The sequence below is a fragment of the Phoenix dactylifera genome, chromosome 3 (genome assembly GCF_051530095.1).
Source record: "Phoenix dactylifera cultivar Ajwa chromosome 3, Ajwa_hap1_PhDact_Kaust_v1.1, whole genome shotgun sequence".
In the NCBI taxonomy this organism is placed as follows: domain Eukaryota; kingdom Viridiplantae; phylum Streptophyta; class Magnoliopsida; order Arecales; family Arecaceae; genus Phoenix; species Phoenix dactylifera.
Genome location: NC_143192.1, coordinates 53,094,911 through 53,116,013, shown reverse-complemented (window position 1 = coordinate 53,116,013; position 21,103 = coordinate 53,094,911). Strand labels below are relative to the sequence as shown.

At 40.4% G+C, this 21,103-nt stretch overlaps 2 protein-coding genes across 2 annotated transcripts; one reads left to right on the top strand and one right to left on the bottom strand.

Moving 5' to 3' along the window:
* Positions 1 to 363: 363 nt before the first annotated feature.
* On the top strand, positions 364 to 13,433 carry LOC103706137 (translocon-associated protein subunit alpha-like). Its single transcript, XM_008790143.6, has 8 exons — positions 364 to 595; positions 3,043 to 3,204; positions 3,307 to 3,357; positions 6,626 to 6,714; positions 10,856 to 10,933; positions 11,054 to 11,257; positions 12,616 to 12,687; positions 12,959 to 13,433. The coding sequence occupies exons 1-8, from the start codon at positions 532 to 534 to the stop codon at positions 13,007 to 13,009; spliced, it is 771 nt and encodes a 256-aa protein (XP_008788365.4). The 5' UTR covers positions 364 to 531; the 3' UTR covers positions 13,010 to 13,433.
* A 2,904-nt stretch (positions 13,434 to 16,337) lies between these two features.
* Positions 16,338 to 18,327, bottom strand: LOC103699283 (proline-rich protein 2). The gene is made up of 2 exons (XM_008781320.6): positions 17,811 to 18,327; positions 16,338 to 17,640 (listed from the first exon to the last, which is right to left on the bottom strand). The coding sequence occupies exons 1-2, from the start codon at positions 17,992 to 17,994 to the stop codon at positions 16,736 to 16,738; spliced, it is 1,089 nt and encodes a 362-aa protein (XP_008779542.5). The 5' UTR covers positions 17,995 to 18,327; the 3' UTR covers positions 16,338 to 16,735.
* Positions 18,328 to 21,103: the final 2,776 nt, after the last annotated feature.

Genomic DNA, 21,103 nt, shown 5'->3' with positions numbered 1-21,103 from the left:
CACATTAAACATCTCTATCTGCATGAGAGGGCATCATTTATGTAAAATTAGTGGTGTGTGTGGGCATCATCTATTTTAAAGAGAATTCTGCTACGGTGATCATCGAGTGAATTTAAGGACGACACAGATACGACAACGAACAACCGATATTACAGGATATTCATAGGCTTTTGAGAGGATATTGTTTTTTTTGGGTCATCCATGTGTATTGGAAGATAAATAGTACTGCCGACTAAGTGGCGTTGGGTCATGCCTATCAAAAAAAAAAAAAATTTGAGGGTGGGTCTGCTTTATTTTTCTTTATCAAATTTTTTTAATATAATTTTATTAACGGCACCCACGCGCGTTCAGCGTGAGTATGCTCTACCGGTCCACGTTGCGTCCGAACTCCGAAGACTCCCCAGTCCACACGGCGCTTAGAGGGGTTCGGTGAGCGATCGGGAGGATTCCTGAGCTTCCCAGTTCCTCCATCCCACCCGTCGCGCCCCGGCGCTGCACTCCATCGCCTCAGCCACTTTCCACCAGCCAGCCATGGGGCTTAGGGTTTTCCTCCTCCTCCTCGTCGTGCTTCTCATATCGTCTCCGATCCTCAAAGGTATCTTTCCTGATCTCCACATCTTGTTCGATTTCCCGATCTTTTTCTTGATTTTCCTTGTCAAGAAATTACATAGGCCTATGCGGTTGTGCTGTCTTTTTCTCCCGACCCGCGATTCCTTTCATTCCTGAAACTAGATATCTCGACTTTAGTATTCGTCAGTTCCGATACTTTCATCGAATCTTATCTATGAGGCGTAGTTAGGAATCGCGTGCTGATCTGCTTGCGTCTTCTAACTATGCTTGGTGGATTTCTATTGGACTGGTCATGGCGTTTGATCTCTCTTGCCTCCAACTCTCCTTCCTTCAGTGTTTTGTTGGACCTATTCCCTTGTTTTAATCAAAAGCTTCACATTGTATATCTGACTGAAAGTGGTAGGAGCATCGCATGGGTTAGCATTTGAAGAGCGAGAATTGTTCCCGGCATCTTAAGATGGATTTCTATTGAGGATTATGTGAGTCCTGGATCTATTGGATGAGGTTGGGTACGGTTTGAGATGAAGGCAAATCTGAATTTACGAGGTTGATCTTTACAAGATGGATGAGCATGCATGGTTTCAGATGATAGACTAGAACTTGATATTTAACAAATATTTGAAACAAGTTGGTTTTGGGACTAGGAAATTTTGGATTTTCTTATTAGTTTTGATTGTTCAAGGCTTACTCTTTGACTAAATGCCAGCTTTCTCACTGATATATGTTTCAATTGGTATCTATTGATAGCAGCACTTTTCTTCATAAAATTTTTTCAAAACATTTACTGATGCAGGGTCAAATTTCAGAACTTCAATTCATCATGCCTGCACCGTGTTGCATGTTTTTCACTCTTGTTGTTCAGAAGCAGCGAGTCCTGTTTTAGTTTCATGATTTGGATTTGATCAATAGATAAGCATGATCTGGCTGTGTATTTTGTGTTTAGTTCCATTACGGTTATGGTATGATATTGTTTTAAAAACTGATTCTGGTTTCTGCACTGGTCACAAGTCAACACAGTACTGTCTGGTCATCTGCTGATGGCTGACAGATGGCATGATCTTGTCATGGCTCAGCACAGTTGGCACCTCAATCTTTGACTTCCAAAAGACTAGCAATCATGAGAAGTCAAGATATAAGCGGGAGTATCCAAATAGCTAAAAATACTTAAGATGTTTTCTCAATAATTTTATTTGAAAATTAGATTGCAAAATGTGATTTCTTATGTCCCAAATTTTTGGCTTCAAATTTTTGATGAGCTTGTCGGGATAATCAAAGGATGATAAATTCTTGTACCGCTTTAAAAGATAATTTGTTAGCCTTTTCTTAGAGGGAAGAAAATTTGAAGAAGCAAATTTGACAGATAGGAGAACGGACAAGCTGCATGGTGGATTTAAAATGGTTCTATCAATCACTTTGGTAGTTAACACATTTTTTTCCTGAATGTCGGATACAAAAATAAGAATCCTAGCCCTGTCAGCTAATTCTCCATGTCATTGCCAGTTCTGAGCATCATTTCTTTCATGACTGTGTACTTGGGGATCTAAATCCAACTGGTGACAACGGGGAGTAGCGCATGAGTGAAAGCATAAGATTTGCAGAATTTAAGAGCCATTTCTTAAATTTTAAGTTCTATCATGTTTGTTATGAGGACTGCTTTGGCATAATTTATTCACTATCTTAGTGCTAGATTATCGGTCATTTGAATCTTACAGAGCAAAGCAATGATTAATTATGTCAGTATGGAAGTTCAGGATGATTTTTATCTAAAGATATGCATAAATAAGGCGCTTATACATAATTGGATTTCCCTGACAATGAGAGTTGGGTGCTTCATGAGGTCATGATTTCTGTATGTGAAGCTTGAAGAGGAGGTAGTATAAGAATACAAGAAATTGCTCTCTGAGTGGGATGGAATTTCTTATGTTTGTTTCACCCACATGGTTGAATGACAGTTGCTCCTAAATTTTGATAGAAATTACCAGATAACTTTTGCACTCAAGTACATATTTGCTTTTGTGTGTTGTCTGATGCTCTTGTAAATTCTGGGTGCATAATTGAAATGGAGGCCAACCACAAGTTGCTGCATATAAGGAAAGCCGGTGAAGGAACTGAAAATTTGATTATAGATAACTTTGCTCTGAAATTTTATCTCTTATATGCTTACATAAATTAAGTACTTATAGCTATATAACTTTTTATTGACTACTGAAATTTCCACGCTTTTGTAACAAAATGAATCTGAAAAACAGAACCGCCCACAAAACTGTTCTATTTATTATGTGATGAAATAGCTGTATTCTCCTGATTCTTAGTCTCCAATATTTTTATCATGGGTGCCCAACTTTGCATATGAAGATGTCTTCTCCTGCTAGTCGATTAATTTCCATGTTTGTTCCTTTCTGACTGGTATTGATTTCTCTCACCAGTCACCACCATCCATTCTTTGCCTCTAACTGGTATTTTACTTTATAGTTGTTAAATGTCAGTCGGATACAAGTGATGAAGCAATTGAAGTTGTTGAAGGAAGTGATCTTGGCATAGTTGGTGATGAGTTGCAAGACTTTGGTGATGGATCATTCAGTCCAGCCCCTGGAGTAGACACTATTTGTGTTTTTCCAAAAAATGCTGCACGGTGTAAGTATAATTTTTTACATGACTCAGAAATTTTATGTTTAATTCTGTTATATTCCTGTAGAGTGCTATGTAATTGTCAATATCGAGCTTCTGTGAATGCAGTGGTTCCTGCAGGGGAGGAAACTGAATTATTGGTTGGAGTTCATAATGAAGGTATCTTTTCCTATTCTCTTTAGGTTTGGTGTCCAATGCTTTCAATTTGTTAATTGTTATCACCAGTGCATCCTGTAGCTGGTATTCTTTTGGCTTGTCATTTTTCAAATCAATCCTATACATAAATATTGATTTTACTATTACCAAATAGATCAATCTTGATTTTACTATTACTAAAGTGCAAAACGGACAGTTTACATACAGTTCCCACTTGGTCTTTGCTTCTTGAGATAATATACTAGTGCATCTCAACTCAAACTATACCTATAACTATTATCATTTCGTACTTTGTTGATATGAAACATTTATCAGTTTGATAATGACTATCCTATTATTTGGGTGGCATGTGCACTTAACCACATGTGATGCTTGTGTTGAATTATTACTGCTGGTCAATGCACTTAAAAACATCCTCAAACTATAAGAAACCACTTAAAGAATTCTTGATTTTTCCACTTACTTGATTTCAGATTATATGACAAATTTAGGTTTTTCTAATTTCTACTAAATTCTGTAGATAATACACAATTCTTTTGAAAATATCATGCATTTGTTTTAGGAGCTTCCATTTTGATTATTGGTTTCTCAGACTACAGAACTTCCTTGTTTGTTTTTTTTTTATTTGGTTGTCTCCACTATTTTCCTAATAAAATTTGAGGAGCAAGTATGGGACAGGTTTCATTGTAGCAAACCAATAGCCTAATTATATGATCACAGGCAGTATAGTCCTCTGCTTGAGATGTGAAAAATAGCACATGATAGCATAATCTAGATGCAAAATAATACGAATCATGGCTTGAACTTTCATCTGAAACTCTAGAACTGAAACCAGCATGTTTCAGTTATGGTCGCAACCAATTTGAAACTACAGGCAGTTTAGGAGTTTTGGCTGAAACTAAGGGCCTCTTTGGTATTGTTGTTGTTTTTATGTTTCTGTTTCTCAACAAATTAGTGAATATAACATGTTGATTGATCTTGAAGATTGCATTTGCTCAAAACTTCTGCTATTCCTTTCTATTATTTTCACTTGTTTTGATTGCAGATCCTTTATACCAAAAGCTCTAAGAATTTTACACACATTTTTTTAAAAATAGAAGGCTTTCATCTTACATGTTGTTCGGCCTAGTTCATTTTTCTTCTTTGATTTTTTTTCAAAACAAGAATAGAAAATGAAAGCAATACCAAATGGGCCCTAACTTACTAGGCCAAATTTATTGTATCTATTGGCTATGCTAATTTTAGTCATTTCTTCGTTTCTGTACATTTTCGGAAGAATTTTCTCAAGATGAGGCGAAGGTTTTTGCAAGTTTTGAGAAATCTTGGAAGTATTGCGGCACTAGATTACCAAGAAATTTGGAGAAAAAATAAATGTTCTAACAAAAGTTCGCTTATCCTGAAAATGTCATATCGTCTGCTGCCACCAAAGCATTTTTTGGGATGAATCGATACACCCTAATGTCGTAAACAATATAATATAAGAAGTATTGACATAACAGTGTATAACACTTTTTGCATATTCTTGACTTATCCTACTCTTTAATTTATATTATTTCTTAATTTCTATTGACTAATTTTCCAGAATTTTATTATTTTCAACCAAAATTGCCAAATGGGAGCCAGACTTGTTTAACCAAATTTGTTGTGCTGCTATGAGACCTATTGAGGAAATTTGAGAGACTTGCTACTCTGTAGGCTCGATGGAAAATTTTTGATGAAGTGGAAATCAATCTTGGTGTGATTTGAGGTTTCATTCCCTTTATTGGAAAACTTGAAAAGGTTTGAGCAGCGATAAATTATTATAGTAAATAGTGATAATTGATGCTTTAACTCCCACCCCTGCGGGCAAATATATAAGTTAAAGAGAATCAAGGACATTATTGAAGTTATCCAACCTCCAGTGCAATTATAAGTGCATTGGCTCTCAGGGAGGCAGTAGTGAATGTATCTGATTGTTTTATTTATTGAAAGACATGGCAGAAGACTTGCAACAAAAACTAGAGCACACGCCTTAGTGCAATGGTAAGGTTGCTTCATTTTGATCTAGGTGTCGTGGGTTCCAAACATGGAAATAACCTCTAGGAATATGGGAATAAGGTTGCATGCATCTAACCTTCCTCAAACCTCGCAGCTGTGCACTAGAATGCCTTTTTTTTTCCTCACTTGCAACAAAAACTCAGGCTGCAGCAATTGTTCTAGTACAGGAAATGAGGCTATGGGTGCAATAAATTAGAACTTAAGTGAAAATAGTGATATAAAACCAGCATATATTTGAATAATTAATAAGAAATCATCGAAAAAATTGTGATCTCAGTTTTCTTGGTTCACAACAACAATATGAGCAGATTTTAAGTGCATGTTATAATGATTCAACTGTAATGTAATAGAGAAAGAAGAAAAGAAGGAAAAGCAGCTTGTAATACAGTTCCCTCCTTGGTGGCTTTCTTTATGAATTATTACAAGAATCACAAGACTCTTGATAACTAAATAAACAGGGTCGTATATGAGTGCCCAAAAGTTTACCTGAATTGCAAATTCAGATATCCACTGAACCCTATATCTCAGAACACCTAAAACCGTCCAAAATTAAATCCTAATTACTTCAGGATTTTCCCAATCCAGTATATACCTAAACCAGGGCCTCTACAGACGACTCCTCGAAGTAGGACTCTAAAACCTATACTAAAAACTACCTGAAGAAACTATGTTAAAATTTAATCTAATAAAAATTGATATGTTGTCTTAGGGGGCAAGGAAGTTTCTTTGAATTGTGGCGTTCATGCATTGCTGAAATTTGACTATACTGAAACTTCTTGCTGATGGATAAGGGTCTGAAGCACCCCTCAATGCTCTCAATGAAGCTTTAGGAGCCTTCCATCCCTTAAGATCTAGCTTAAAATGCTTTTAGGCCTGAGTTTTGCGGCTGCCATGACCTGCAAATGAATAAAGGGAAAACAGGGTGGGTTTTTTTTTTTTTTTTTTTTTTTTTTTTTTTTGGGGGGGGGGGGGGGGGGGGGGAACTCAAACGAACAAGCCTTTGCTCTCTACAATTCCCGGTATCTTGAATATATATTTTATTATCTATCCAAGAGCATGTGTTGTATGGATTATGTTGCATTCTCCTTCCATTTTGTTTTGTGATTATATTGCTTCATTTCATCTGTTTTGCATTGCAACACACTACCTTGTCATACACATCCTTAATAGCATTTATTCTCTTGAACCTAGTTGTTGCTGATTGGATTTTGATTATCTTCTGGATAATCTTCAGGTGAATCGACTTTAAAGGTCATGGCAATAAGGGCTAGTCTTCATCTTCCTTTTGATCATCACATGTTTGTCCAAAATCTAACTGTGCAGGTGAAGCTACATACATACTTGAACACCTAATTTCTTTTGTTTATAGTGATTGTTGTGATTTGTGGATCTTCATCAGTTTCATTAATATAATTAGCGGCAAAGCTGAGATGATTTACTTTTTAAATAGAGGATTTATTTTTTTAAAAATTTAAATCTTACTTTCATAGGAACAGTTGTCTTTGTAATCAACCCTCATGACTGTATATTCATTATTACTACCTTTCTCATTTCTTTCTTATTCATATCTGAGAGGGAGTGGAAAGAAACCAATTTAGATAGCAAACTGCAACTGATAAATTTTAAGATCTCTGCACTTGTGTATGTGGCATTATGTGCGGTGGTTGTTACAGGCAGTTGCTCGGGCACATAGGGGATTTTGTAGGTAGTAGCCTGGCTTGAGGATGCCCAGGTGATGAACACCTAGCCTGCCACGATGTGGGTCATAAGTTGGTGGTGTTTTCCCAAGCAAATGCCTATTTTTATACACATGCTGCACATTCTTTTTTTAAAAAATATGATACTTAAATCGTTGTTGTAGTGAGAAATATTTAGATTGATCCAAAAAGAAAATCAGATGACTGGACTTTAAGTTGGATTTGGCATTTTTCAGATTTAATTCGACATGGAAATGACTAGCACGCTTACTTATTTGAAATATAAATTCTTTAGATTAGTTTGTTTGAAACATTTAAATGAGGCATTCTTTTATTGAATTTTCACATTTGTACATGGTACTATAGTATGTATGTGTGTCTTGACATACAGTGGATAAGAAAGGAGAGGAGGTGCTAGAATCCTGCCAATAGGATTCGAGTCAAAATTCTTTATTGTGGAATAGACAACCCATCATTTAAATTAGGAATGCACAACATTAATCACAATCTATAACATACAAAATGTTTGAAATATCTATACATCACTTACATTGTGCTATTAATGTATAAACATAGACCTTGTCTGGCATGGTTGCCAGTTTCTAGTTGTCATTTTTTTTCCTCAAAAAATACAAAAACCAAGGTAGTACAGGTGCTTGGTAACTTGGTTTCCATTTTCAGTTTTTTTAAATTGACAAACAGTTTCTGAAAATTTGAAAACTAGAAAATATGGTTTTGACTTTTTTAAAAAGTGGCAACCACCTACCGCCGCCACCCCACCGCCTACCATCTCGGCGACCATCGCCACTGTTGGCCGCCACCTCCTCCCACTGCTGGCCCTTGCTAGCCACAACTTGCCAGTGGCGGCCATTGCTAGCCACCGCCCGTTGCCCACCTCCACCCACCACCATTGCCACTGATCACTGCTAGCTGCTGGACATTGCTGGCCACCCCTGCCATCATCTATCACCACTGTCACCCACTACCATCACCGGGCATTGTCTCCTATTGCTGTCCACCATCATCATCATCTCCACCACTGTCACCATATTCGTTGCCAAACAAGTTTCAAGTTATTGGTTTTCAGAAAAAGAGATTTGTTTTCATTTTTTAGAAATATAAAAACTGAAGATTAGGAACCATGCCAAATGCTACAGTAGTTATATGCTATCCTATATTTTTCACTTCTGTTGTTAAGTTGTAAGTGTAACTGTGTGATGTATGTTTGTTTAACAAGTTGCTTGAGACTGTGCAATCCTCATGTTAAACAACAGTATCTAGATGCTAGAACTATTCATGATTTTAGATTTCTTTCAGTTAATTGAAAATTCTTAAATTGCCAATGTGTTAGTATAGAGCAACTAACTTGGTCTATATAATGATAAGTTTGATACCACACTCAACTAAGGACTCTATCATTGAACTAATGCTACATATATGGGATAGATATTCATGTTGATGTTGATTCCATCAGATGCTAGGATTCTTTTGTTGGATCCAGAATTTAGATTAACTGACCTTTCAATGTGCCAATCTTTGTTTCACTACTTGTGAATGTCTTGCGGTTATTGTTGACTGTCCGGCTGGAAACCATGGTGAATCTTTAATGGTAATTCTCCTAGTTCTATTTCAGGGACTTACTGATATTAAACCTTTCTAGTAAAGATCATTTCATCTTGAGGGTTTTGCTATATATGTGTATGTATATGTATATATATGTGGGATCTGCTATTATGATTTTTTTTATCATTTTTTTAATGGATAGAGATAACAGATATCAACCATTGGTTGATGGGAGATATTATGGGAAGAATTATAGACTAACGGTGGCTAGCCATTTTTTTAATCTCGAATATCAACCAAGTTACCCATCGCCAGATCCCAGCTCAACCTGTCCCCATTTCTGACCACTCTGCTAGCCAGCACCTCCACGCTGCAAGGCCCAGCCAGCGCCTCTACTCTTCCATACTGCATGGCCCAGCCAGCACCTCTACTCTTCCATGCTGCATGGCCCAGCCATGCCTTTGCTGCTAAGACTATTGCTATCGCCACGCCAAGATTTGCCTCACTGAGCACATATCCATGCTTTGGTAAGACATGACTTCTTCCACCACCACCACCACCTGCTTCCTTGCCAGCCTTTTCATCACTCTTGACCCTCTCCCGATTCCCTCCAACAAGCCATATCTCATCCACAACACCTCCTCTGCCAGCACTGCCCCCATCGACATGTTCTGCACCCTCACCGTCAACATAGTGATGTTGATGGCATCAACAAATGCATCTGAACCTACATTTCCACCATCACCAGAGGTGGAATCGTGGAGAAGGTAAAAAAGAAAGGTGATAGAGAAATCAGAAAAGGGCATGATTTAAAGTCTAATTATAGGATACCAATTGTAGCAACCTATCTCATTGGTCATCTGGTCGTTCATCTGAAACCATCCAATTTTAAACAATCGGCTAGGTGTGCGTAATTGTACAGAAAGGCAATGTACCATAGCATTTGTTATATCTATATATGACAAATAAATAATTTTTGTATAAATTATACGAGTTGTTATATAATACAAGAAAAAAGTTTTGATTTTTTTTTTTTGCATAGAAAGATATGAATTGTGATATGTAAACTCGCAATTCAACAATTGAATCAAATCGATTAAGAAAAATAGAAATGAAATCCGGGATAAGGAAAGGAGAAAAAATTTAATCTTTCGGTGCTCTATATTATGTTTATGTAATGTATTTGTATCAAATCAATAGAAGAAATGATCCTATGCACAGATATAGGTACATATATATTCAAATAACATGAAATAATATATATTCTTTAACCACTTGATGTCAGCGGAACCATCCCGAACTGTCCGATTTGGGGTGTACTGAGCCATAGTAGTGGCGGACCGGGACGGTTATGGCAACCAAAACAAGAAACCAGCTATGGGGGGGGGGGGGGAGGAGAAGAAAAGAGAGGAAAAGAGAGAGAGAGAGCGAGGGAGGGAGAGAGAGGGAGAGGGAGAGGAAGGAAGAGAGAGAGAGGTGGAGGCTAGCCGGCGTAGGGCCGACAAGCCGCGCGGAGGAGGCGAAGGATGGGCTCCACCTTCGGTTTTTCTGTTTTATTCGAAACAGGGGTCCCGAAAGGGGCCTCTTATTAATTTCAAGATTTTTAAGTGAAGTTAACAAATCGGAGGCCCCCTTTGGGACTCCTATTCCAAACAAAATAGGAGAACCGAAGGCGAAGCCCCTCCTCCGCACGGCTCGCTGGCCCTCTGACACCCTTCTTCTCTCTCCCTCCTCTCCTTTTCTCTCTCTTTTCCTCTCTCCCGTTCCCTCTCTCTCCTGCCCACTTTACTGTGTCGTATGGGCCCGGCATGGAACAGCACGGGGGCGTACGAACCTGTGCTGCTAAGCAATCAGTTCGGTCCCCGATTTCGGCACAGCAGTCCTTGCATAAGGATCTTCAAATCATATGATTGTTTATGTATAAGCAATTTAGAGGTAGTTGGTGACCGCAGCTCAAGTCATTGACGTTAGACCCCCATTGTCCTATCAGAACTGACTCGATTCAACTTAAAATCCCATTGGCCAAATTCATGTCCGCCCCTATATATATACATATACATATATGTGTGTATGTATGCTTGTTGTATTAGATGTTGACATCTCATATCTGCAACTTAATCATAAGTTAGTTACAGATCTTCAAATTAGTGCTTTAATTAAGTAGTTTTTGTTTAACATCAAGATTGCATGCCTTGTTATTGCAGGAGTTCTACAATGCATCAGTGCCAGTTTCTGCTCAAGCTACATTCCCCTATATTTTTGTCGTAAGCAAATTTTTGCAGGTAGTGCATCATTTTTACGGCAGACTTGCTATAATTTGTATCTGTGGAATTATAATATTTTGGTTGGCCAGTCTTGAATCTTGATAATATCTAATGGAATTTAAATATCTTATACTGCAGCCTGGCTCATTTGATTTAGTAGGGACCATTGTTTATGAGATTGATCAGCAACCACACCAAAGTGTCTTCTATAATGGTACCATTGAAGTTTTTGAGTCAGGGGGTTTTCTCAGCATCGAGTCTGTTTTTCTTGTAACATTGGGAGCTGCTCTCATAGGCTTGTTTGGTATATGGGCATATGGTCAGATACAACACTTTTCAAAGGTAATTATTATCTAATGTGTATTTTATTATTTTAGATTCTCTTTCATCTATCTTGTTGAAATAGAGAAAACTGGACAATCCACATTGCTTAACAATGAGTGCTTACCATATTCAGCAATTCTTGCTGAACTTTGTTGAATTCTTGCCTGCATCTCATGTGCTTAAATGAGATTTTTGAGGCTCAAGCTCATTCATCAAGTTGTTTCTCAAGCTGAAGTATAAAGCATCTTTATCTACGGTAGCTGAGTCCTGACAAGTGGAGTCAAATATGGGGATCAACTCATATTGTTGCTAATTTGGAGATATATAATCCATGAATGCAATTACAAAATATAAAAAAGTCTTCTTATTCCTCTTCTTCTTCTTCTTCTGCTATCTCTCTCTCTACCTCTATGAGGGGGAAAGGTGGGGGTGTTGTTTAGCTAGATAAATGCAAGTCAATGTAAGTCCTGGTGGATTTTTTCTTTTTATCTTTTTTTTTTTTTTTGGTTGGGGGGGGGGGGGATCTATTTGCAATGTAACATGCAAATTATGAAAACTGTCTCCATAAATTCCGCTCTTTATTGATGTCTCGGTGTGCTAAAGTGCTTGTTTTGCTTGTGGACATCTGTAAAATCTGGTTGCTCTTGCTTTTCAACCCCTCAAAATCCTTATCCTTGAGTGAGCTAAAAATGTGGAGAAGCATGGGCTTCTTAATTGACAGACTTAAATTTGAAAATAACTTGGGTATATACCAGTCAAATTTCTGTATCAGATAGTATGTGTATCGCTATATGAAATAGTCAATACAGGTTTGGTGCTGTCTGATAGGAAACATTTATTTTTGTTCTGAACAATATTCCTTATTAGTATTTCTTTGTTTACTTCATCGTACTATTTCTTTGCATTGTAGTTAATGATTGGAGATGTCATAATTTTGTCGACATTAATCATTGTGTTTTATCTCCTTAGAAACAGTTTCTGCATCAGTGTTCTGGTTTTCTAGTTTCTAAGTTTCCATACTTGCCGAAATTCCCTCTACCAAATGCTGCAGTAAGCTTATTCACACACTAATATTTAAATTTGACTCAGCCAATTGAATTTAAATCAGTATCAATGACAAACCATGCAACTTTTGATAAAAACTACCACATCACTCGAAATCATTAATAAATTCTTAAAATTTTTAGAACTCTATGATGTTTTCAGCTATTGTGTTAGTCTAGGTCATTATACTTCCTAAAATTTTGATGGGAAATTCTTGTTTATAAATCCTTGTTTTTCCTTTTGGTAGCCATTGTGTTTAACTGGTTATTGCAATTTAATGCTTCTCTGCACATTCATTAGTGGTCTTATGGTCACTTTTTTGGCTACTATAGAAAACAAAGAGAGCATCCAAAGTGGAAGTAGGCACGGGGACAACTGATGCTAACATGGACGAATGGTTGCAGGTCAGATATGAGTTAGTCCTTTCTAAAAGATTTCTTCCTTCACATGTGACCATCCCATGCTTGTCATTTTAAAATACTTTTGTATTTACTGAAATTCATTACTAGCTAGTTTTGCCAATTGAAGAACTTTATTAGTGGCAGATGGTTGTTTTCTTCAACTCATTTGGTATAGTACTGTGGCAAGTCATTTGGTATAGTACTGTGGCAAATGTTAAAACTGATATGTTTTGTTATTGCCGTGTTTTCTTCTTTTATTTTTGGGGATTGTCAGGGAACAGCATATGCTCAGTCACTGTCAAACAAGTCGAAGAAGAAGAAGTAGAGTTTCTCATGCGCTTTCTTGGAAGGTTTGGATTTGGTGGAGTAACCTACAATTTACAGTTTCATAGAACTGGAAGATAGCGACAGCTTCTGACAAAGCTAAAGCTCTCAACCTGTGAGTGAACATCAAATTTAAGGAGGTACTTCTTTATTTGACAGCTTGTAACTGAAATCTATCTTTGCAAAAGGAATATTTGTATGCAGAAGAATTTTGTAGAAAGTACATGACGTAGGCAGATCTTGGTAGTCAGTTTGTCTGATGAGCATATTATTTGCTGAAATCATCTGGCAACACTAGTTCTCACGCGACACATAAATACTAAATGTGCTATGTAGGAGGCTGAAATGTTTGAATTCTACCGCTTTGGACGGTTTAAATATGTCTTGCAGAAAGCTGAAATATTTTGCTTTGCTTCTCTGGTTCATTTTTGGCCAATGCCTAGTACAGGCACCTTTTCTATTTCCACGTACTCCATTTTTACCCCCTCCTGATAAACATACTCATGAGATGTTGGGCTTTTTCATGGATCTGTCATGAGAATGTCAGACTATAGCAGTTTGTTGGTGCCTTCCCCCAAGTAAGAAGAAGAATGTTGTACTAGTTCGTGCTGCGCTAGTCTGGCCTGTTTGCTAAGGGCTATGGAATGCTTCCTCTCTCAAACAGGTAGCATAACCAAACTCCAAAAGGACTCATTTTTTGGCTGTTTTTAGAGACAGTCGTGGCTACATATGGCAACTGAAACTTGAGATACGTTGGTTCTGTCTATTTTACACTTGGCTGGCATTTGAAATTCGTAACGGTTTAGTTGGGGTCCTGGGGAAAAAAGAAACTGGTGTCTGTATATATATATTGATGTGAAAAGAAACTACTAGAGGTTATAATTTTAGTTGTATCTTTGATGTAGGGAAAGGCACAGTTTGCAATTGTCAGCTGCCACATCTACTAGGAATTTTTTTAAGACACCGTTTTCCAGAGCTGCTAATTTCACGCCCTACAATAAAGATAGATCCTTGATTCTCTATTGATAACTGTTATTTTTTTCAAATATATAGGGCTCTTGCACAATCTTTTAGCCTATATGTTTGGCATCTTAATATAATGTCGTCTATTTTTCTTTTCTATTTTGTAAGTGTAAGTGAGAGGAGTCTGTTGATCTCTCTAATACATGGTTAGTTGAGGGATTGTGCAGCTTTTTGAAACGTGGTTGTCCTTTTCAAGTAAGCGATGTGGCGGCTATCCATGTATGATTGCATGAAGATCAGGACTAGATGAGATGTGCTCTGCACTCTATTGATCCGTACACCTGAGAAGGTGCTGACTTGAGTGTTAGCACGTACGAAGAGTTGCCTTTTTTTTCTTTTCTTTTCTGATTGATCCCGGTTTGTTAATACATGCAAGGCAGTAGGGGAGACTTCGCACAGTTGATCCCTAAATATATGTGTTAATTTCGTTCTTGGTGAAGTTTTGTGATTAAGTAGTACCATCATGATATTACCCATTTGTACGCTACTCATTTTAAACCGAGATGATTCCAATGAGTGACACTGTTTCCTAAATTATGAGCTGATAATTATTAGTTAGCTTTTTAAAATTTCGATAGATACATCTCCATAATTATAGCACTGTCATGTCTAGCTGGCAGTATTTGTATCAGAATAGCATCATCAAACCATGCTACTTGGGTAGTATGTAACTCGTGCCTCTGGTCAAAGCTAGGTGATTTCAATTGGGTTAGTTCATGTTTTCTAAAATCCAAAAAAAATCAAGATAATCACAAAGCATGAGTTAAACCAGTCAGCAAACTTAAGCAAACTTAAGCAAAATCAGATTCTTGACCAAATCATTTTTACTGAATCTCAGGTATATTTTCCAACACCGAATTGCAATACAGTTCTAATCAAGAAAATCTCTTAAGATTATCATCACCACCTCTCTACCCTAGGTTTTTTAGAATAATAAAAAAAATGAAAAAATTAGCAAAGAATAATAATAACATACAGCAAAAGACTAATTCAGATTTTGTACCCCCTCCATTTTTTTAAAAAATAATAAAAAATAAAAGAATTAGCAAAGAATAACAAAAATAACATATAGCAAAAGGCCCCCATCCACAAAAAAAAAAAAAAAAAAAGAGGCTACGTTAAATTCTGTATTTTAGTTGTGGCATCTTAGACATATTAGAAGCAGCAATGAGGGAGAGCCTGCCCCATCCTCATCTTCACTACCTATGCAACATCTTTCACCCTTTGCTATTCTTGATGCCACTCCATCACCAATACCTCGTCCTCCTATCAAGTGGCCTCTTGCTTAAACCCAAACTCAATATAGGCTATTTTGGCCATTACGAGTAGGTCTGACAGAATTGAGAAGTGAGATCCATCAAATTAGGAAATCCAATAATTTTTGAAAGCTATAACTTGGTCCTAGATTGAGATTTTTTTTAATTAGGTAATTATTGCGGTCAATAATAGAATGCCACGTCCATCGGAGGACGGTGCCTCTATCAATCTGGTCCAAATTGTATTATTTAGGCTTGTCTTTTCTCATCTGCCCGTTGCATTGATTTTTACCCCTAGAGAATAAACATATATATAATCTCTAAATCCAGCGCAGGTTTCATGAGCAAAGGTTTCCGGTTGAAAACGAACTACCATATACGTACGAATGATGAAAGAGATCCATGAACCATCAGTTCCCTTGGCTCCTCGTCCTGCTTTACCGCTTCTCGGCTAGGAAAAGGGAGGCGTCGCAGGGCTTGGTTTCCTATCTTCGTTTGTCCTGTTAGTTGAACTAGGTAGAGGAAGCGGAGGAGCATCTCCGAAGGGATGGCTTCGCCGCTTTCTTGGAACCCCATTGGACGTTACGGAGAGACCGTTGCTCGGTTTCGGCTCCCAGGACAAGCTTGGGGAGCTGACGAAGTACTAACGCCACCTCCAGACCTCTTCTTCGGCAAGGCAGACCGGCAGTATGATCTGTGTCCATGAGATTTTGTGACTACGTTAATATGCCATGCTTTAACGCCCAACGCCTAACCAAATTCTGCGTTTGATAAGCTAGAAAAATATTTTCTTTTACAACCAAGTGTTTCCAAATTTTTGTTAATCGTATAATATTCTTTTTCATCTTACGATTTTGGAACACTACCGGCGCATAAATTGTATGAGCTGGTATACTCCTCCTTGCCCGTTGATAAGCGAGACGAACTTTCATCTCCGAAAGGAAAACTAGCTATCCACTTGTATCCCGAGCGTAGGTCTCTTCAAGTCGTTTAGAAAAAAAGTAGAGGGTAAATTTTAAGGCTAGAAGCACAAAACAAGAAGTCCATGAATTATTGCCATTACTAACCACACAAGCTCACATAAATACCAGAAATCACAAATATTCATACAATACAACTGGGTGACAGTCACCCTCGCCCAAGACTCGACACAGTCACAAGGGCAAGCTTTATTACAACACTAACTGATAAAGGAAATCCTCAACAGAGGAAGGGTAACTAACCAACCATATAGGATAAAGAAGCAGAATTTTGGCTTGGGAGGGAACGGAGCTTTTGAATTGGAGGAAGCGACTTCTTGGACTAGGAGGGAACTTGGGGTGAGGATGGTATAAGGGATCGGAGGCGGCTTGGGGATTGGAGGAAGTGGTTTCTTGTGGATAGGAGGGAACTTGAACTTGGGGTGAGGATGGTAACTAGGGAGGTAGCTTTGGAATTGGAGGACGTAGCTACTTGGGACCCGGGGGGCATGGTGGGCATGGCGGCGGGCATGGCGGGGGGCATGGCGGGCATGGTGGCGGGCATGGCGGGGGTGGCTTCTTGGAAACCTGCGGGCATGGCGGACATGGCTTCTTAGGAGCCGGCGGGCATGGCGGTCGTGGCTTCTTACATGGCGGGCATTGCTTCTTATGAACCGGCGGGCATGACGGGCCTGGCTTCTTACATGGCGGGCATTGCTTCTTATGAACCGGCGGGCATGGCGGGCGTGGCTTCTTACATGGCGGGCATTGCTTCTTATGAACCGGCGGGCACGGCGGGCCTGGCTTCATGGGACCCGGCTGGCCTGGCTTCTTGGGACCCGGCGGGCATGGCGGGCACGGCGGGGGGCACGGCGGGGGGCATGGCGGGCACGGCGGGGGACATGGCGGGGGGCGTGGCTTCTTGACAGTTGGTGGCTTGTGCACTGGTGGTAGTGGCGGTTTGTAGACTGGTCCTGGAGGAGGAAGTGACTTCTTTGGTGGGAAGTAGTCTTGTTTCAAGTCGAATTTGTCCTTGAACTCGTGCACTGGGAAGTACGTTTGGAACGGAAGCGACTTGGGAAGGGGCTTGAAATGGAACGCCGACGCGCATGTCGATGAGAATGTCAGGTTCCCCGCTGCCACAACAAATGTGTGTTTCCCACGCTCTTTAGACTTCAGCACGACCTTAGATTGGTCCAGTCCATTATTGTCAGGGCAAGGAGCTTCTGAGGCACTGCGGAGCTGCGCAAAGCACTCATCCTTCAGCTCCCCATCATCGCGGAGGACATTACTCGGTAGTCGTACCTCGAAGCTTCCACTCTTGTCGAGCAAACCTACACCTTTGGCCTCGTAGGACCCATTGCCAGTCTTGCATTGGATGGCTACATGAAGCCCTGCTTGAAGATAAATGCACCAAATATTACACTTGCTTTGTCTGGGTGAAGTGATCCAGCGACTTAATTTAAGATTTTAAAACTAGCACAGTAAGAGAGGCACCAAATTTAGAGGTGAGATAATAAGAAGGCTCCATTATTTGGTTTAATAGCATTGCTTGAAGACGTACCTTTGAATGCTTGCTCATCCTTGATACTTTCCCGGGCACAATCTAAGCATTCACTGCTGCCGACCACGGCAACGATTCTTTTGGTCTGCGGGGCAGCACCGGAGAAATTGAATGCCAGCAGGACCGTGCAGAGACCTAACAATAGGCTTCTTAAAAGCGGAGGAGCTCCCATGTTGGAAGCCATGCGCTTGTAGAAAGAAGACCAAGGGATAAGATGAAGCTGCTAGCTTTGGTCAATTTATGCATGGAGCTCTAAGGCTTGCCGACACTTCATAAAGTTTTCCCTCGTGGTGGGAACCAAAAGTGATCATGAGAGAGCAACCACCGGTTTGCGGTTTGCCTAATAAATTTTTGTCACCAACCTCATCAAGGCCCCAATTTGGGCGTGATTTTCACACTCGTGGGAAAGGCCAAGTAACCAAATTATGTTCGGAACCATTTGGAAAGGTTGCGAAGGTTTCCCCTCAACACTGATACATGGAGTAACATCAGTTTTTCGAGATCACAAATGCTGCCCATGTTCTGCTCTAGCATATGGAATATCTACCGAGTTCCTGCATTCTATGTCAGGTGAAAAACTTTTGACTAGTGAGAGCCCGCCCGCCATGCCGACTCCACCGGCCATGGTCACAGAGAAGAAAAATGCAGCCTTGATCAGCCTGATATCTGCCAAAGAAATCTAGGAGGCATTTTGGTCCTTAGCCGAGGATAAAGCTCCCCCGCACCCCCACCCCTACCTAATTTTTTTTCAGAAGATACTAGTCTTTAATCAGATAGGATGTGGTAGAGACTATTTAACAATTCTTCAGCACAATATTGATGCCTGCGGATTGGAAGAGGACCTTCGTCACCCTGATCCCAAAGAGATAAGATGCTACGGGGCTATGCCATTATCGATCGATTAGCCTTTGCACTCTCTATACAAGGCTACGACGAAGATTCTGGTGGTCAGACTGAGGAGTATCTTGCTGAGACTTATCAGTTCGGACTGGGAGCCTTTGTAGGAGGTCGGAGCATCATCGACAATGTGTTCGTTGTCCAAAAATTTATGTTCGACCTCCAGAGAGCCCCGAGTTGGAGGAGCTTGATGGGCATCAAGCTAGATATGGAGAGAGCCTACGACAAGATGAGCTGGGGCTTCTTTTAGCTTTCGTTGGTAAGCTTTGGATTTCATGAGATTTGGATTGGTTGGGTGCTGGGCTACGTCAGGACTTCCTCCTTCGCCATTTTAATGAACAGTATGGCTATGTAGTTTTTCGAGTCCTCTGTTGGACTTTGGCAGGGGTGCCCACTCTCTCCATTGCTCTTCATCTTGTGTGCGAACACACTGTCCAGAGCCCTCCAACTTGCTGCTAAGTCCCAAGCCTTGGAGGCCTATAGGTCGATGCTGGTGTCTGTTCAGATTTTGCACCTCCTATTCGCCGATGATTGCATGCTTCTGGCTCAGGTGATGAGGCAAGCAGAGCTGGTGATCTGAAAAATCCTTGAGGATTGCTGTGTAGCCTCTGGTCGACAGGTTAATTTAGCTAAGTCTGTTATTTGCTTCAATCCAAAAATCAAGCCACAAGTGAAGACCTCCATTAAGAATTATGGAAGTGCAGTAGCAGGAGGGCACTATGAGATATCTAGGAGTTCCCATCATGGGTTGTCGCCTTCGTTGCAGGGATTGCTCCACTATCAAGCTGAGTATCAAACACAGGCTTGAAAGATGATAGATGGATGCTCTTTCTATGATGGCAGAGTGACCTTGGTGCGGTCAATTCTTAGTTCAATACTGGTTTACTTGCTATCGAACACCATTTTGCCATTGTAGCCTTTGAGGTCCATGGAGCGGTTGTTCAGAAACTTCATCTGAGGCAGGCAAGAGGGCGGAGAGGGCATTCACCTAGTGGCATGGGAGGTCATTTGTCAGTCGGTCAGACATGGTAGATTGGGTGTACACTCATTAGCGGTGAGGTGGGAGATACTAGTGGCGAGACACGCAACTAGGTGTATCCGAAAATCTGATAGCCTGTTGTGCGCCCTATTGAGGGCCAAGTACGGAGCTCATACGGCGGTGGCTGACTTCCAGATAGGGTGTCGCTGCTTCTTCATTTGGAGGGAGATCTGCGCGCATGCACCGACGATGCTTGCTACGATCAGATGGGCTATCGGTGATTGACAATCTATTGATGTTCTGGAGAACAACTAGTTGACCGAGTAGCTACCATGTCGGGTGCTGACGATAATTGATTCGGCAAGGCTGGCGGGATGTAGAGTTAGTGACATGATCAACCCTAGAGAGGGCGGGTGGAATGAGGTGCTGATTCGGGACGCATTCAAGAAGCAACTGGCTGAGAGGGTCCTGGCAATTCCAATACGTATTAGGGAGACGATGGACAAACTGGTCTGGGCTTCCAGTGAGGACAAAGGTATGTGCCAAACCTGCATGCATTGATGGGAGGGGAGACCACTCGATAGATTGACGGAGGATGAATTTGGAGGATGCGCGTCCACCCTCGAGTGACCTTATTCATCTGAAAAGTGGCATGGAGCTGTCTACCGACCATGAATATGTTGGTCAGGAGGGGTGTCACAACTACTCCGATGTGCGAGGTATACCCCAACATAGAGAAGTCCATCAGTCATACTCTTCTCGGATGCACGTAGGCAGCATAGATTTGGAGTTGGGCTTCATTTCCCCTATCGCGGTCCACCGGGTCGACAGAGGATCTCCTACGCCATCTGAAGGAATCCATGTAGAGATCGAATACTGGTGAGTAGGGTATCACTTGTGTTTATCTGGCTTATCACATCTGGTTGGACAGAAATGCCCATTTCTTTTAAGATAGGAGGGCAGCCCCGAGGACTGTGGTGGATAGAGGTCTCTTTTAGGTTGTTGAGATCACCAAAGTTACCATGGTGACCTCATCAAGGATGGCTAGGGACATCTGGGACCCCCACTCTGCTGTTGTAGCACCTAGGTTTGCTCTTGTCTCTTGAAAGCCCTCACTCTCCAACTATCTCAAGGTGAACTTCGATGGTAGCATGTCCACAGGTGGAGACAGAGAAGGTATGAGTTTTGTGATCGAAAATCATGACTCTAAGCTAATTACTATTGGGGGCGACGCACCTTCAAAATGATAGCTATAGGGGCGAGACTTAGGGCAGCATTGGATGGTATCACCTACGCGAGATGGGTTCTAAGGGCTTATAGCATTTTTTTTTTAAGGGGACTCAGCCACAGTGATTGAGTGGATATGGGACGAGGGGCGGCGAGGGATGGACACCCACTGCTTTGTGACATTCGTAGG

Excerpts from the sequence above, each read along its gene's own strand:
- LOC103706137 (XM_008790143.6), top strand. The coding sequence starts at position 532 with ATGGGGCTTAGGGTTTTCCTCCTCCTCCTCGTCGTGCTTCTCATATCG. Across the intron at positions 6,715-10,855 it reads TCCAAAATCTAACTGTGCAG|GAGTTCTACAATGCATCAGT; the intron begins GTGAAGCTACAT and ends TTGTTATTGCAG. Across the intron at positions 12,688-12,958 it reads ACATGGACGAATGGTTGCAG|GGAACAGCATATGCTCAGTC; the intron begins GTCAGATATGAG and ends GGGGATTGTCAG.
- LOC103699283 (XM_008781320.6), bottom strand. The coding sequence starts at position 17,994 with ATGGCTTCCAACATGGGAGCTCCTCCGCTTTTAAGAAGCCTATTGTTA. Across the intron at positions 17,641-17,810 it reads GGATGAGCAAGCATTCAAAG|GGCTTCATGTAGCCATCCAA; the intron begins GTACGTCTTCAA and ends ATCTTCAAGCAG.